Consider the following 13704-nt stretch of genomic DNA (forward strand, 5'->3'; position numbering starts at 1 on the left):
ATTATAGAGGGCACGGATTGCATGGAGCACTGGGTGTGGTGAAAAAATAATGAATACTGTTTTTTCTGAAAATAAATAAATAAATTAAAAAAAAATAATTGAGTCTCTAGAAGTAGAGTTCCTGATGGGTTTCACCTTGTTCTTCGTTTTGTTTTTATATTTTTTCTAGTTATCCTGCATTGTTGAGTAATGAAAATAAAAAGTAAAGTTTTTTTTTTTTTTTTTTCATTTAACTTAAGATGTAGGTATTTGAGGTCCAGGGAGGGAGTGGTCCACTGCCCTTGCTTGTTACGTGAATCTCGTCATGTCTGACAGTGAAGACGCAGGTGCCTGTTGGGAATCAACCGTTCATTATACACTTCTTGCCTTGGGAGGTGGGGCAGTGCTAGCAATAAGGTAGTGAGAAAATAAGAATACCAATACGTGGAAGTTGAAGAACAAGGTGCAGGAGTGAGAGGCTCTCCTTTAATTAATCATTTGCTCTGTCGTTAATTAGACTTGTTGTTTGCCTGTGTCAGGAGCACAGAGCATTGGAATTCTAAGAGGAGAGACCAGCTATGTTTTGTTAGTGCTAAATTCCTATCACCTAACACAATGGTTGGGATTTTTTTTTAACGAGTGAATGAATGAATGAATGCATTTTATGCAAGCATGAATGAATGAGAAACTTCTGCTTGCCATGAAGGTTGCTCTTCTAAAGATCAAACAGTAAAGCTTGGGGTGAGAAGTCCAAGGGATGATATTGAACATTTTATTTCCTTTAAAAACTCTTCATGGATTCAGCTAGGGCATACAAAGCACTGATGAGGGATTCGCAGCTGACCATGAAGAGGACACAGGCAGAGTACAGTTGCTGATGTGGGAGTGTTGGGACACTTAACCAGTTCAAGTGGGGCGTGTGGGTTATGAGTATGATCGGAAGCGCAAGTAAACCTGAGCGGGACCGAGTGTTTTTACAACATGAAGCTCAACAAAGCAGGTGGGCTACGAGCTCTGAGTGCCTTTGCTCTTCCCTGCTGGGTACCCAGCACCTGCCACAGTGCCGGATATGGAAGCAGATATGCAGTCTTTCCTGTGGGAATGAATGAATGAACTAATGAATGAGAAGGAGGGAGACAAGCTGAGCTTTTCTGGGTTACAGGAGAGACCAGGTCAGTGTTTTGGGAAGTTGATTTCTGATATACAGGACAGGACACAGTCAGAAAGCTGGATGTTTGTGGCAGTCTGGACCTGAAGTCCATGGTCCAGCATGGACTCCAGTACGGAGCTAAAGCCAGAGGGACCGTGTACGTCAGGACAGAGAATCTTCTGCACATTTGCGGACCTGCACATGAGGACCCAAAGAGCCCAGGGCAGGAGGATCTGGGAGCTGAGAGGAAAGGGGGGAGGGAATGTTGGACGGATACCCATTGGCCCTGTTGAATTTCCAGTGGTGATGGTGTCAGTATGGCCTGTATCGGAGGGCCAAGCAGCAGCACAGATGCACAGCTCAGGACCCAGACACCGACAGATGGTGATGGAAACTGTAGGAGCAGATGCTCATTTAAGGGGTTAAGTACAGAGGACAGACACAGGGGACAACAGGTAAAGGACATGCTGTAAACCATCATTTAGAAGATGGAAGATTCCAAAGAGTTTAATGCAAACCCAAGAGAGTTACAAGGAGAAGAAATGACCCATAGTGTTGCAAACACTTTTTTTTTTAATTTATTTTTTTTTTAATTATGTTAGTCACCGTACGTTATGTCATTAGTTTTTGATGTAGGGTTCCAAGATTCGTTGTTTAGGTGTAACACCCAGTTTTCCATGCAATACATGCCGTCCGTAATACCATCAGGCCAACCCATTCCCCCAACCTGTCCCCTCTGAAACCCTCAGTTTGTTTCTTGAAGTCCACAGTCTCTCATGCAGTTAAAGAAAATAGAATCTATTCATTGCAGTTAGTCAAGAGAGAGCTGGAATGTCCTAAGAAAGCGTATGCCAACAGAGGTTGCTATCCCAGAATATGAGACCGGATTTTAGCCATTTAAAAGGGAGGAATGAACCAAAATATCTTTTCTCCTGGAGTTGCCATTAGCTGTTTCCAAGTAAAGGATTTATCAGTGAACGTATTGTAACTGTGCAGCCTTTTCTCATTATTGAACTATTTAAATACCAACTACTTTTTTAAAAAGATTTTATTTATTTATTTGACAGAGATCACAGGTAGGCAGAGAGGCAGGCAGAGAGAGAGGGAGAAGCAGGCTCCCCACTGAGCAAGGAGCCCGATGTGGGACTGGATCCCAGGACCCTGGGATCACGACCTGTGCCGAAGGCAGAGGCTTTAACCCACTGAGCCACCCCGGTGCCCCAAATACCAACTACTTTTAATAAGGGTGAAAAAGCTACTGGAAGTCTTGCATTGCTTTTTAAACTCAGTGCACTGCCTTATGAAGGACACTTCTGTAAACAGAAGAAAAAATGTATTGGGTTATAAATACATCATAGTGATAAGGCTAAGATACACAGAAGCAATTTCCTATCAAATAATCAGCTTACCTAGGATACTTAAATATCCCTGCCGCTCTTTATCAGGGGAATAATAGGTTTGCTGTACTTAGTTATATTGACGTAACATGAACAAATGTGTAAAATCATATTTCTGGGTATAAAGGAAAATTTTTATAACCAACTGCCTCAAATTAATTTTGAACTCTTCATTTGTTTATAATCTGTGTTTATTTTACTACTTGGGTGCTTTAAATAATATTTGATATTATTATTATTTTAATATTTGATATTATTGTCAGTCAATATTTCAGTGATTCAGGAGCTAGTTTGTTTTAACATGTGTGTGGATTAACCAAGTTTTATAGGAGTTTGAACAGATGGTTTTCTTGGGCACTGTTTAATTTGGTGGCATTTTTGCAGTAGGTAAAATTAGGGTCAAACTATGATGATTAGTATCATTCATCATGAACAACCGGTTTTTGTGGGTCAAAAATAGAGATTTAAAAACAATAATTCTGGATGTCTACTTCTTTACATAAACAAAAACATAATAAAAAATTGGCTCTGCTTCTATTTATAATAAAAGCTGCATGGTACTCATATATGAAGATATCGTATTCATACATCAAAAAATTTTCCAGACCGTAACTTATGGCCAGATCATAAGATCAATAAATGGTCATTCACGAGTCTCCACTGGCTCGGTGTAAAAGGTATTATGGTTGGTGGCTAGGTCTATAAAATTTCTTGTACAACCTTCGAACAACTTTGTACAACCACACTTTATTTCCTTTGTGTTGTGTAATCTTGAAGGATTTCTAAAAGATTCTGTATCCCGTTTTCAGGTGCACAGGAAACTGTCATTCAAGAAGCATCCCAAATTGAGGCCACCAGATGTTTCCTTCCATAGTAAATCAGAGAACAAGCATAATTTGAATATTCTGCATATATTTACATATCGATGTCAAGAGTCCCTAACTCCAATTATGTAAAATAAAATTAATTAGTGCAGCCTACTGCAAAGCCCATATTCAAATCCAATATTCGGGGCAAGATAGCCTGGAAATACCTAGCACATCTTAAAGCCAATTAGCTTCATGTCTTCTGGGAATAGGAGGGCTGGGCAGACACACCTACCTGGGTGCCTCCAGGAGAGCCGGGACATAGGAGGACGCACTCAGACATAGAGAATCAGAGTCAAGGCTGATGTGTCCAAAGCTGCTGTGGTCAGTTCTCTTTCCCCATGAAAACTGCAGCTGCGTGTATTTACAGATCCTGCAAATTCTTCTCGTGCTCCCGTGAGAATCGAGGGGTCCTCATTGGCCTTCAGTTAGAGTCCCGAGTCCAGCCCCAGGGAGCAGCCAGGAGGACAGCCAGTGGCTGCTTCCTGGTGGTGAAACCACTGTTTCCCTGACCCAGCATTTCCTCGGCCTTGTGCCGCCCTGACCTTTCCCCTTCCTTCAGGGGCCTTGCATGGCTCTGATCGGTCCTCAGTCCCAGTTTGGTCCATCACACACGCTTAGTCTCTGTGGGCACACGGAGAAGCTTCTGCCTTTCAAGTTTGCGAGGGTAGCCGCGCTCAAGTCATTAACTGCCCGAGGCTGGAATTTGTCCTGTCGTCGAGATGTCTTCCTTTCTGTTGTCTGTTGTAAAGGTTAAGTAAAATATCATTGCTAAGTGTCCAAAGCATAGTACATATCCCGAAAAACCGCTGGCTTTGCTCCTTTCCTTAGAGGTTCAGTCCAGATCAGATAAGTCTGTGCACTCAGGGTAGCCAGGCACCGCCTACCTTTGCCGTCTATCTCCTCCGTTGTATTTCACTTGTTTGGCATTTGTGCCCTAAGGGCCTGGCATACCTGGGCTCTCCTTGCATGGCCGCTGGACTGTGGGAGGTAGTAGCAGTGACTAGACAGAAGTGACATTTACAGCAAGATGTGGATGACTCAGAATTGGGGAAATGTATGTACCTGGCAAGCGGGCATCTGGTCTCCCTCCGGTAGGATTTGTATTTACTTCAAGGTGCCTGGAAGAGCTGATGCAGTACCAGCATCTGCAAAAGAAAAAAAAAAAAGTTCATATAGAGGAGGTTCTGCCCCATTTTCCCTGTCCCCCATCCTCTATGTCAGGGACGAAATTGGGAACTTTGAAACTATCATTGGAAGTCGATGTTTGTAGATGTCGTGTTAAATTAAGTCCAGGGAAAATCCTGGGGAGGATCTGAGTATTTCATCTGGACTGGTCACCTGTGCTCTGGCACAGACCGTCTCTAAGTGGAGACAGCTCCCGGCCTCAAAAACCCTCCTGCTAATATGTATATCTGAGAAGGCAATTCGACCCCAGTTAATCTAGACTAGCGCCATCTGAACTGCTCATGAAATGCACAAAGTGATGCAACCTGTTCATGAAATGCATAGGGTGATCTATTGGGTTGGGGGGGGGGGCGGGAAACAAGCTTGGATTGATATTTTTATCTTAACCTTTTAAAATTTCTTTTTGCACATATTGCATATACTCTGACATACAGTAGAACGCATGTCTAATTAACGAATGCATTTGCATACATGGGGGGCTCCGTTTGTGAGGCGGTCGGCGTGGAGATAGTTTCGGTGACTAACGGAACTGTCTGTCTGCTTCCAGACTGCAGTCTTGTCCTGGCTCCCCCAAACTAACTTCAGCATGCTCAAACGGAAGCAGAGCTCCCGGGTGGAGGCCCAGCCGGTGACGGACTTTGGTCCCGACGAATCTTTGTCAGACAACGCTGACATACTCTGGATTAACAAGCCAGTAAGTTCCTTTTTTGAAAAACGGAGAAGCGCATGCTGATATAAAGGAAATTGGATTCATATAATTCAAAAATCACGTACCTTTGGCTTTGAAATGACTGTTTGAGGTGCAGTAGAATATGGATGAGTCTGGAAGTCTGGAAGTGGAGAATCATTCAGATGAAATAAAGAGGTGCCGCGGAGGGTCATGCACACAGGCAGGTCTGCTAGGTGGTCTGCTCCCTCCTTCCCCCCCCGCCCCCCCCCCCCCCGTGCACATGGTCCCCAGAGTCATGCCATACACTGATACTGCTCCTTCTCAGTCCGAGCCAAAGCTTGAGTCCCACATAGTCATCTGTTCTATCATTCTTCCATGAGTTCTCAGCACAGGAGGGGATCGTCAGATGTTTGGAATTAAAGGTCACCTTCAGAGTGGCAAGAGTTGGTTGACTCAAAGGAAAGGTTAACGAGATAGTGGGTAGTGTCTCTGGAGAATTGCGTCACCTTCTGCCTAATGAAGCCGAGGAGAACGTGGGGGGAACATCTAGAACAGTGTCACTGGGGTAGATCGTGTGGCAGCCAGAAGGAGGAAGGGCATGGTCACGGGTCTTGCAAGCTCAGCCCAACCACAGAGAGCAGGCTCCCCTTCAGGACCGGACTCCCAGCAGAGGCCGAAGTACGGGAATGAACTGTTCCCCACGCACTGATTGTCTTTCCCTTGACCAGGATACAAGTCCTCTGCCCGGGCTCCCTGCCCTCTCCAGGCTTCTCCAGCTCATCTGCCCTCCTGACCACGTGTCCAGCAGGCTCAGGTTTCTTCCTGCCTTTCCCCTTCTGTTCACATTGCCTTTCTGCGTTGTAGACACTGCAACATCTCTCTTACCTACGTTGCTCATTAACATGGGTTAGTTGTGCAGGGAGCACTTTTTCTATTCTGGCTCTCACCGCCGGCAACGGTTCTTTCCTGGATCTGCACACACTGGCCCCTGGAGCCTCACCAGGGGCTCCCTGTTCTTCTGAGATGTCCAGCCAGTTCACACTGTTTTCCTGCCCGGAGGCCTTCCCCAGCCTCTGATGGGTCAAGTCCTCCTGATCCAGGAAGGCCTGGCTCGGATGTCAGCCCACCCCTGTGGGCGTCTGAAGGCTTCCTCGTTTGACCGTCTCCACCACGCACAGAATGAACCTCTTCTCTTTCCGCTTATCCTATTTTACCATTGTATGTAACTAAAAACGTATATTGCATGTAAGTATGTGTATGTTATGCCTACCAGACTGCTAAGTAGTGATGAGTCAGAAACGTGTTTAACATTTTTGTGGCCCCAGAGCCCCACAGAATTTCTTAAGCATAGGAGGTCTGCCATTCATGGCTAGAGAATTGAACAGGATGGAGAATAAAGCATTCACTAAATTTTTTTCTTAGTGTCCGCCACCTATAAGCCTTTCTGAGAAGGCTGAGGAAGGTAGCATTACAGATTTAGCCTTGGAAGCACTAACTAAAATGATTAATGCTTTATTAGGATACTTTCTTTAAATTCAAAATAGATTCATTGTGGAAGAACCCATCTTTTGAAGCTCTTTTGTGTAATTAGATCCTTTGTGTTGGAGATCCAGATAGGGCTAAATTCGCACACTGATATTTATTGAAGGGCTTCCAAATTGCATGAGAAGTACATCAACCCTTAAAATGAATTGAGTCATCAGTGACTTCCATGATATAGAATAAATGGCATTATGTTTTCATGCAAATATTAAAACTGTCAGATTAATATTATAACCCACTCACCAGCCTACGAGTGTCTGAGTCTCCTCAGAATTCTGACAGTCTTTTCAATTTTTCATCAGGGGTCCTTGCTAGTTTGTACAGCTGAGAAGACATCCACCATGAAACCACGACATCTTTTTTTGGGTGAGGGGAGCCTAATATTAAAAGATTAACATGACTGCAGATATATCCAGCATCATCAATAAATAACATATTTCCATTATGTTTAAGTATTGTGTACTAATTAATTAACTAGTAAGATTAAGTGTGTGGGGGTAGCATGCAGACGCAAGGAATATTATTATTATTATTAATATATTATATAATATTATAATTAATATTATAAGTCTAGGTGTTCATTTTTATAATAAAATATTGTGAGTGATCTTATTTCTTACATGTATACACATGTATATGCACACAGATGTGCATATACATGTTTATCTATTATTTCTACTCTTTATGTTGAAGTTGAGGAAAATCTTTGAACAGCATGTGCATTCCTAGAATTGCACAGAAACTTATTTTTCAGAATTTTGGGAAAGCTCCCAAGGCTAAAATTGTACAAAACATTCTCTAAAATAGTAAGTCTATATTGAAAATGTAGGATGAGGTCAGATTTCGAAATATATTTTTTATACAAGAATATAAATACAAGATACAAGATATAAATGGAAAGAAAACTGGACACAAGGGAAATGTTACGTGTCAAGTCATTTTTTAAAATGTTGGCAATCCAGGAGGATAGACCACTCTGCTAACGACCAGGGAAGTTACGGTAAGTAAAATATAATTCTAGGTGCTCATAATATATAAAAAGTATAAAAATAATGGCACATGACATTTTTGCATGAGTAAGGTACTGACCCATGTTTTAACGGGACCAGAAGCTCCTTATGTTGTGGCCCAATGCCTTGGGAAGGTCAGAGGCACTGAAGTAACCTGCTCAGGTTCACAATAAGCCCTTGGCTCTCATTAACTGCGGGAGCATGGAAAAGTCTCTTGACCTTTCTGCCTTCATGTGTGCATGTGGAAATTAGGCTGCTTTCAGAATTAAATGATGTAAAATATGGGAAAATATTTAGCACATTGTATGCACTTAACAGACATGAGTTTCCTACTCTCTCTTCTCCATGCCAATGAAATATTTTAATCTCGAGATTCTATTTTCCAAATATTGTGGTTTATAATGCAAGTTTAAGGCCTCATTTTATGGTGTCAGATGAGAACTCTGAGCCTCTTTTGCAGTGGGTTCACTCTTTGCTGCGCATCTGTGCCATCATCAGCGTCATTTCCGTCTGTATGAACACGCCCATGACGTTTGAGCACTACCCTCCTCTGCAGTATGTGACTTTCACTCTGGATACTCTGCTGATGTTTCTCTACACGGCAGAGATGATAGCAAAAATGCACATCCGGGGTATTGTCAAGGTGAGTGTTCTAGAACCAAAATGCTTTGAAAATCTAAGTTAGTTTAATAGTATTTTCAGATTAATTTCCATCACACAAAACGTCTCCTTATCCATCCTGTAGTTTTTTTTTTTTAAATAGGGCATAACTCCAGAGACCGGTGAAAATATGATGCATACGAATATTTAAAAAGTGAAATAAATTGTGTAAGACACAAAGCCTTGGGATATCCAGGAAGGAGTGAGAGAGTCGGCCTGTAGGCTCCATGGCCGGAATAGGGTCCATTATGTCACCTCCAGGGGAAACCCGTGGCTTGGCATAGGGACGAGTCCAAGCGTGGCACCTGCGGCTTCACAGGATGTGGAATAAATGTTACGTGATAAAGTTACAGTGTGATGACACTCAGGATATCATTAACCTGAACTGTCCTGAAGGTACAAAGGAGTGAAAAGAAAGGGCATGAGGTAGAAAGCAGGAGTATAGGAGAAGGAAGGCATGGCATGGCAGTGGAAGCATTGGGAGACAAGAAATAAATGAAAGAAAAAGGAAAAGACGGAAAAAGCAAAGGAAGAAAAGTTCTGTCAAAGGATATCTTCTGTGTATTCCTAACCTGCACGCAGAGGATAAAAATAGGTAGATGACACTTTCTCTGGGAAGTATTTGAAATTATACTATTTAGGGAGCCAGTGCTATAAGGAAATAGCAGAAGGGACAGTAAAAGTCTGCAAATGACAGATTTGACTCAAATCCTAGCTCTTCCTTTATTGCTATATCAGCATCTCCAGTTACATAATTTTGGTGGAAAAGGACCTTATTTTGTACTAGGACTTCAAGATTCTAATGAGATGATGCATAACATGAAATTACTTAGGGTCAGTACATCTCTCTATGCATAATTCAGTGTGTATCATCCTTAAAACAGAAGGGTCACAGCCAGCACATTACTTTTTTTTTCATTTTTAACCTTTGAAAACCTTTTTATTATGGGAAATTTTAAGTTTACTCAAAAGTAGAGATTATAGTTGTCATGAATCCCCATAACTCAGTATCAACAGTTATCAATATTTGGCAAGTCTCAGAAACCAGGTCATTTCAGAAGTAACGGCTCATGCATTACTGACTGAGACACTTTCTTTTTAGCATAACCGTCATGCCGTTATTGTGTCTAGCAAAATTAACAACAATGTCTTAATGTATGCCAGTACCCAAGTCATAGATGTATTTTCCCAATTGTCTCAAACATTTCCTATTATAATAAGTTAGCTTCTTTGAATCAGGCCAAACAAGCTTTAAGAAATATATCTGTTATATTTTTAAATCTCATTTTAGTCTCTTTATGCCCCTTGATTCTCAACCCTACATATCCTGCAAAAAAAAAAAAAAAAAAGAATTTCTTGTCATCAGTCCATTGGGAAAATGAGTCTTGTAGAACATTCTACATTCTAGACATGACTAACTGCTTCCTGATGATTCCATTTTTAGTTTCTATATACTCCATATTCCCTGAACCATTTTGCCTTTGACTAGCGGTGCCTCTTTCCCCAAGCAGAGGCCACAAAATGGTTTGTAGAACTTCTGGACCTTTGCCTATCTGATGGGTGAAAAATGGTAACTCAGTGTAGTTTTAGTTTGAATTTCCCTTTTTAAAGGGAGGTTGATTTGAGCGTGACTGTATACAAAGGCCATTTTCAAGTTGTTACTATTTTTCATTCAAGGTTTGGGTACTCTTTGTGTTGGGAGTATTAGCTCTAGATGATGTCAATTACATTTACTTTTCCTCTTTCATGATTATCTTTGCTCATGACTATTCAGGCCACAGGCACTTCCTGTTCCGATCAGAAGCTCTTTCCATCCTATTAAGTCCACTCTTGTGTCTCACAGGAATGTTTTACACTTCTCCTTACATACATTTTGCACATTTTTTTTTGTTATTTTCATGCTTTGTTATGTTATTTCATCTTTTTGCTGTCACTATGGGCTCCTCTATAAAGTGTTCTAACTTGCTGTTATTTTTTTAAATGAAGGCTGTTGATTTTTATGTGCTAATATTGTTTCTTGCTACTTTACTAAATTTACTAAATTCTTGTACTGTTTATAGTACTTTTTCCATTAATTCTTTTGTCTTTTTATTTCCATTTCAGATGTCTCTCTCTTTCTCACTTATTTATTGGGTCAGCTCAGTTTTAAATAGTATGAGAGGCAGTGAACATCTTTGTTTAACTCCAGGCTTATTTAGACCATCTCTCATGTTTCCTCATTAAATAATCTGAAGGATTAGGGTTTGAAGTAGGTACATTTTATCAGCCTAAGAGAACAAACATTAATTCCAATTTTTGACTGTTGTATCATGAATAGCTTTTAAATTTTGTTGAATGACTATTTTTCTTTTTAGCTCTTGGAGTAGAGTAGATTTCCTAATATTGAACCATCCTTACATTCCTGGAAAAAACTGAGTGGGGTCATGACACAGTTTTATTCTGGTTTAATGTGCTACTTGATGATATTTGTTATTATTTTCGTTGTTTTAATTTTGTCTAATCTTTGTCAGGTTTTGATATTAGATTTCCATCTATGTGTGTACACTGCTATGCTCTAAAATAGTCTGAATAATCTTTAAAAATTTGGGTACAAATCTCCTAGGAAACCATCTAGTTCTACTGCTTTTTTTTGGTGGGATTCCTTTCTATTTCTGTTTCTTCTATGGAAATTGTTCTGTTCAGACTTGCTTGGCCTATGGGTTCTGTTTGGTGATGTATACTTTTTTAGGAAATTATTAACTGTTTAATTTGTTGAATTTATTAACAGAAGATTGCATTCAATAATTTTATTTTTCTCTGTTTGATTTATACTTCTTCCAAATTTTGAATTTTTTTTAGATTAGAATTTATTTCACTTGGTTTGGATAGTATTATTTGTTTGTTTTGTTCTGTTGCTTTTTTTTTTTTTTTAAGATTGTATTCATTTATTTGAGAGAGAGAGAGCATAATGGGGGGAAGGGGTGATGGGGCAGAGTGAGAGGGACAAGCTCAATCCCAGGACCCTAAGATCATGATCTGAGCCAAAGGCAGACACTTAACTGACCAAGCCACCCAGGCTCCCCTCACTTTGTTTTAGATTAGCCAATTTGCTTACTTATCTTGTTGATTTTTAAAAAGAACTAGCTTATTAATTCATTTGAACTCATTAATTTTTGCTTTTACTTTTCTTTTTTTCTTTCTTTTTTTGCTTTATTTGCTTTAATTTTTTGGTCTATTTCCAGATTTTTGACAGTGTTTCACATTTTCATTTCTCAAGATTCTTAAATATGTTACTTCATTGCTTCTGGTGTAAATGCGGCTGTGAGAATGTTTTTTCCTTCTTTGTGATTGGGTCTTTCTCTTAAATACTGAGAGTCTTTCTCTTATTATTGAACTCAGTAGATCTATGAGAATGTGTCTTTTGTTGACCATAAAGGACATAGGCATGTCATACGATATTTGTTTTATTCCATTCTGTCTTCAGGGTTTCTTTTCATATCCCAGTTACACCAGATCATGTTTTGGTCATTTATTTCCATCATCTTCTTTATGTGTGTTTTTTCTTTTTTTCCCCCTATTTTTATCTTTCCTGTATTCTGTTCCCTTATTGTACTCCCTATGCTGTCTATTCAATCTTGTGTTCCTTTAAGTTTACTTCTCTTTCTGAAATGATTTTGTTTTCATTTCTTTCTAATTCTGATTATTTCTTGAATGCTTTTCTTTTTTCACAGTCTCCTATTGTTTCGACATCACTTCCGTTGTTCATTTTTTCCAATTTTGTTGTCCTTTTGTAGCATCTATTTTTCTTAATTTCCTTTGATCACTTTGTTATAGTCTACTACAGTCTTTATCTGCTTTGTATGCTTATTTTTGCATGTCTTATACATTATTTGGGTGTTGTGTACATTATTTCGTTCATTTATATATGTACATGACTTGATATTATAATATATATATTTATAAATCAATTATATTAATAAGGACTTGATCATAATCCTTTTGCTCTGTTACTTTTCTTGCCATTGCTCATTTGAAATCTGAGTTTCTCCTGCTTAATGGGTAGAGTAGCTTCCATATATTATCAGTTTGAGGGTTCCTTCCCCTGTTTTACCATAAAGTATAAAATATATAGCTTCTCTGTTCAGCACGCAACCCAGGTCTGAGTTCTGCCTCCTCTGAACTGCTGGTCCTCTTATCTAATCCGTGTTATCCTTTGTCCCTCCTGTCCCTCCCCAGCCTATTCAGATTCTACTCCAGGGGTTTTTCTCTAGCTTGGGTCTCTGTTCCCCGGGAAAGGGGTTTTTATGGGATACACTCGAGAGGTTAGAATGTTCTCTCACCTCTGATCTTTGCCCAGCCCCTTGGTGGCATTTTGCTTTGTTACTGTTTAGTTCTTTTGTTTCACATTCACCTGCCATTGCTAGACTGTTTTGTTACCTTTTGAAGAATTTTGCCCTTTATTTTCAGGGTCACTGTCTGAGGCTTCCACTAAGTGTTTCGCTAGTATTTGTTGCTAGTTTTTGGTGCTGTGAAATTCTCAGATCAGCCAGAACTTCCCTGCATGACTTTCCTCTACAACCTCCCCAAGCTGGGGTCTTGAGTAGGTGTTGATATTGTCAATAGTTTGGTCTTTATTTTGGAATACATTGTCAGTTTTATTCAAGACTATGTCCATGGATATGTTTTTCTGTGCTATCTCACTGTTTTGTTTTTTTTAGGAAATTTGGGAGATTCAAAAAAACTACCATCATGATCTTACCCAGATTGAAGTTAATTGCTCAACCTCTACATAGTTTATTTAGCATATACTTTGTGCCTGGTGAAAGAAACAAATTCTAGCTGTTTTTTTTTTTTTTTTTTTTCTTTCCAAAGGAAGTGGTGGGAGGTCTCCTGGGCACATTGAGGGATTGAGGCCCTGGAAGATCAAGCTTAGAAAGTACACTCCAGGGAGTGGGCACCTGGAGCAGCAATGACCTCAGCTCAGGTCCCACCTGGTAACAGCCTGGTCCACACACCACCACCTCTGACACTGTGAACGTTGCCCAGGTTCTCTCCCTTTGTCCTCAGAAGTCAGTGTCACAGTTCTGAAAGTGAATGTCTTATTGACCAGGTTACGTTAGGATCTGAAGGAGAAGTCCTGGGGGTGGGGAAGAGCAGTTTGATGGGCCTGATAGTGAAGAGATAAAGGACAGGACTGAGGCTGGAAGCTTGTCTACAGATTGACTGTATTAATTCCCCAAGCTCCGCTCTCAGAGGGTTTGTT

General features: G+C 40.3%; 1 protein-coding gene across 1 annotated transcript in view; it reads left to right on the forward strand.

Moving 5' to 3' along the window:
* Positions 1-13704, forward strand: part of NALCN (sodium leak channel, non-selective) — a 309369-nt gene that overhangs the window by 10759 nt on the left and 284906 nt on the right. The window contains exons 2-3 of the mRNA XM_059144294.1: positions 5128-5274; positions 8263-8445. Coding sequence (XP_059000277.1) covers positions 5167-5274; positions 8263-8445 — 291 coding nt within the window. The 5' untranslated portion in view covers positions 5128-5166. The remainder of the gene's footprint in view (positions 1-5127; positions 5275-8262; positions 8446-13704) is intronic.

The sequence above is a fragment of the Mustela lutreola genome, chromosome 13 (genome assembly GCF_030435805.1).
Source record: "Mustela lutreola isolate mMusLut2 chromosome 13, mMusLut2.pri, whole genome shotgun sequence".
Classification (NCBI taxonomy): Eukaryota; Metazoa; Chordata; class Mammalia; order Carnivora; family Mustelidae; genus Mustela; species Mustela lutreola.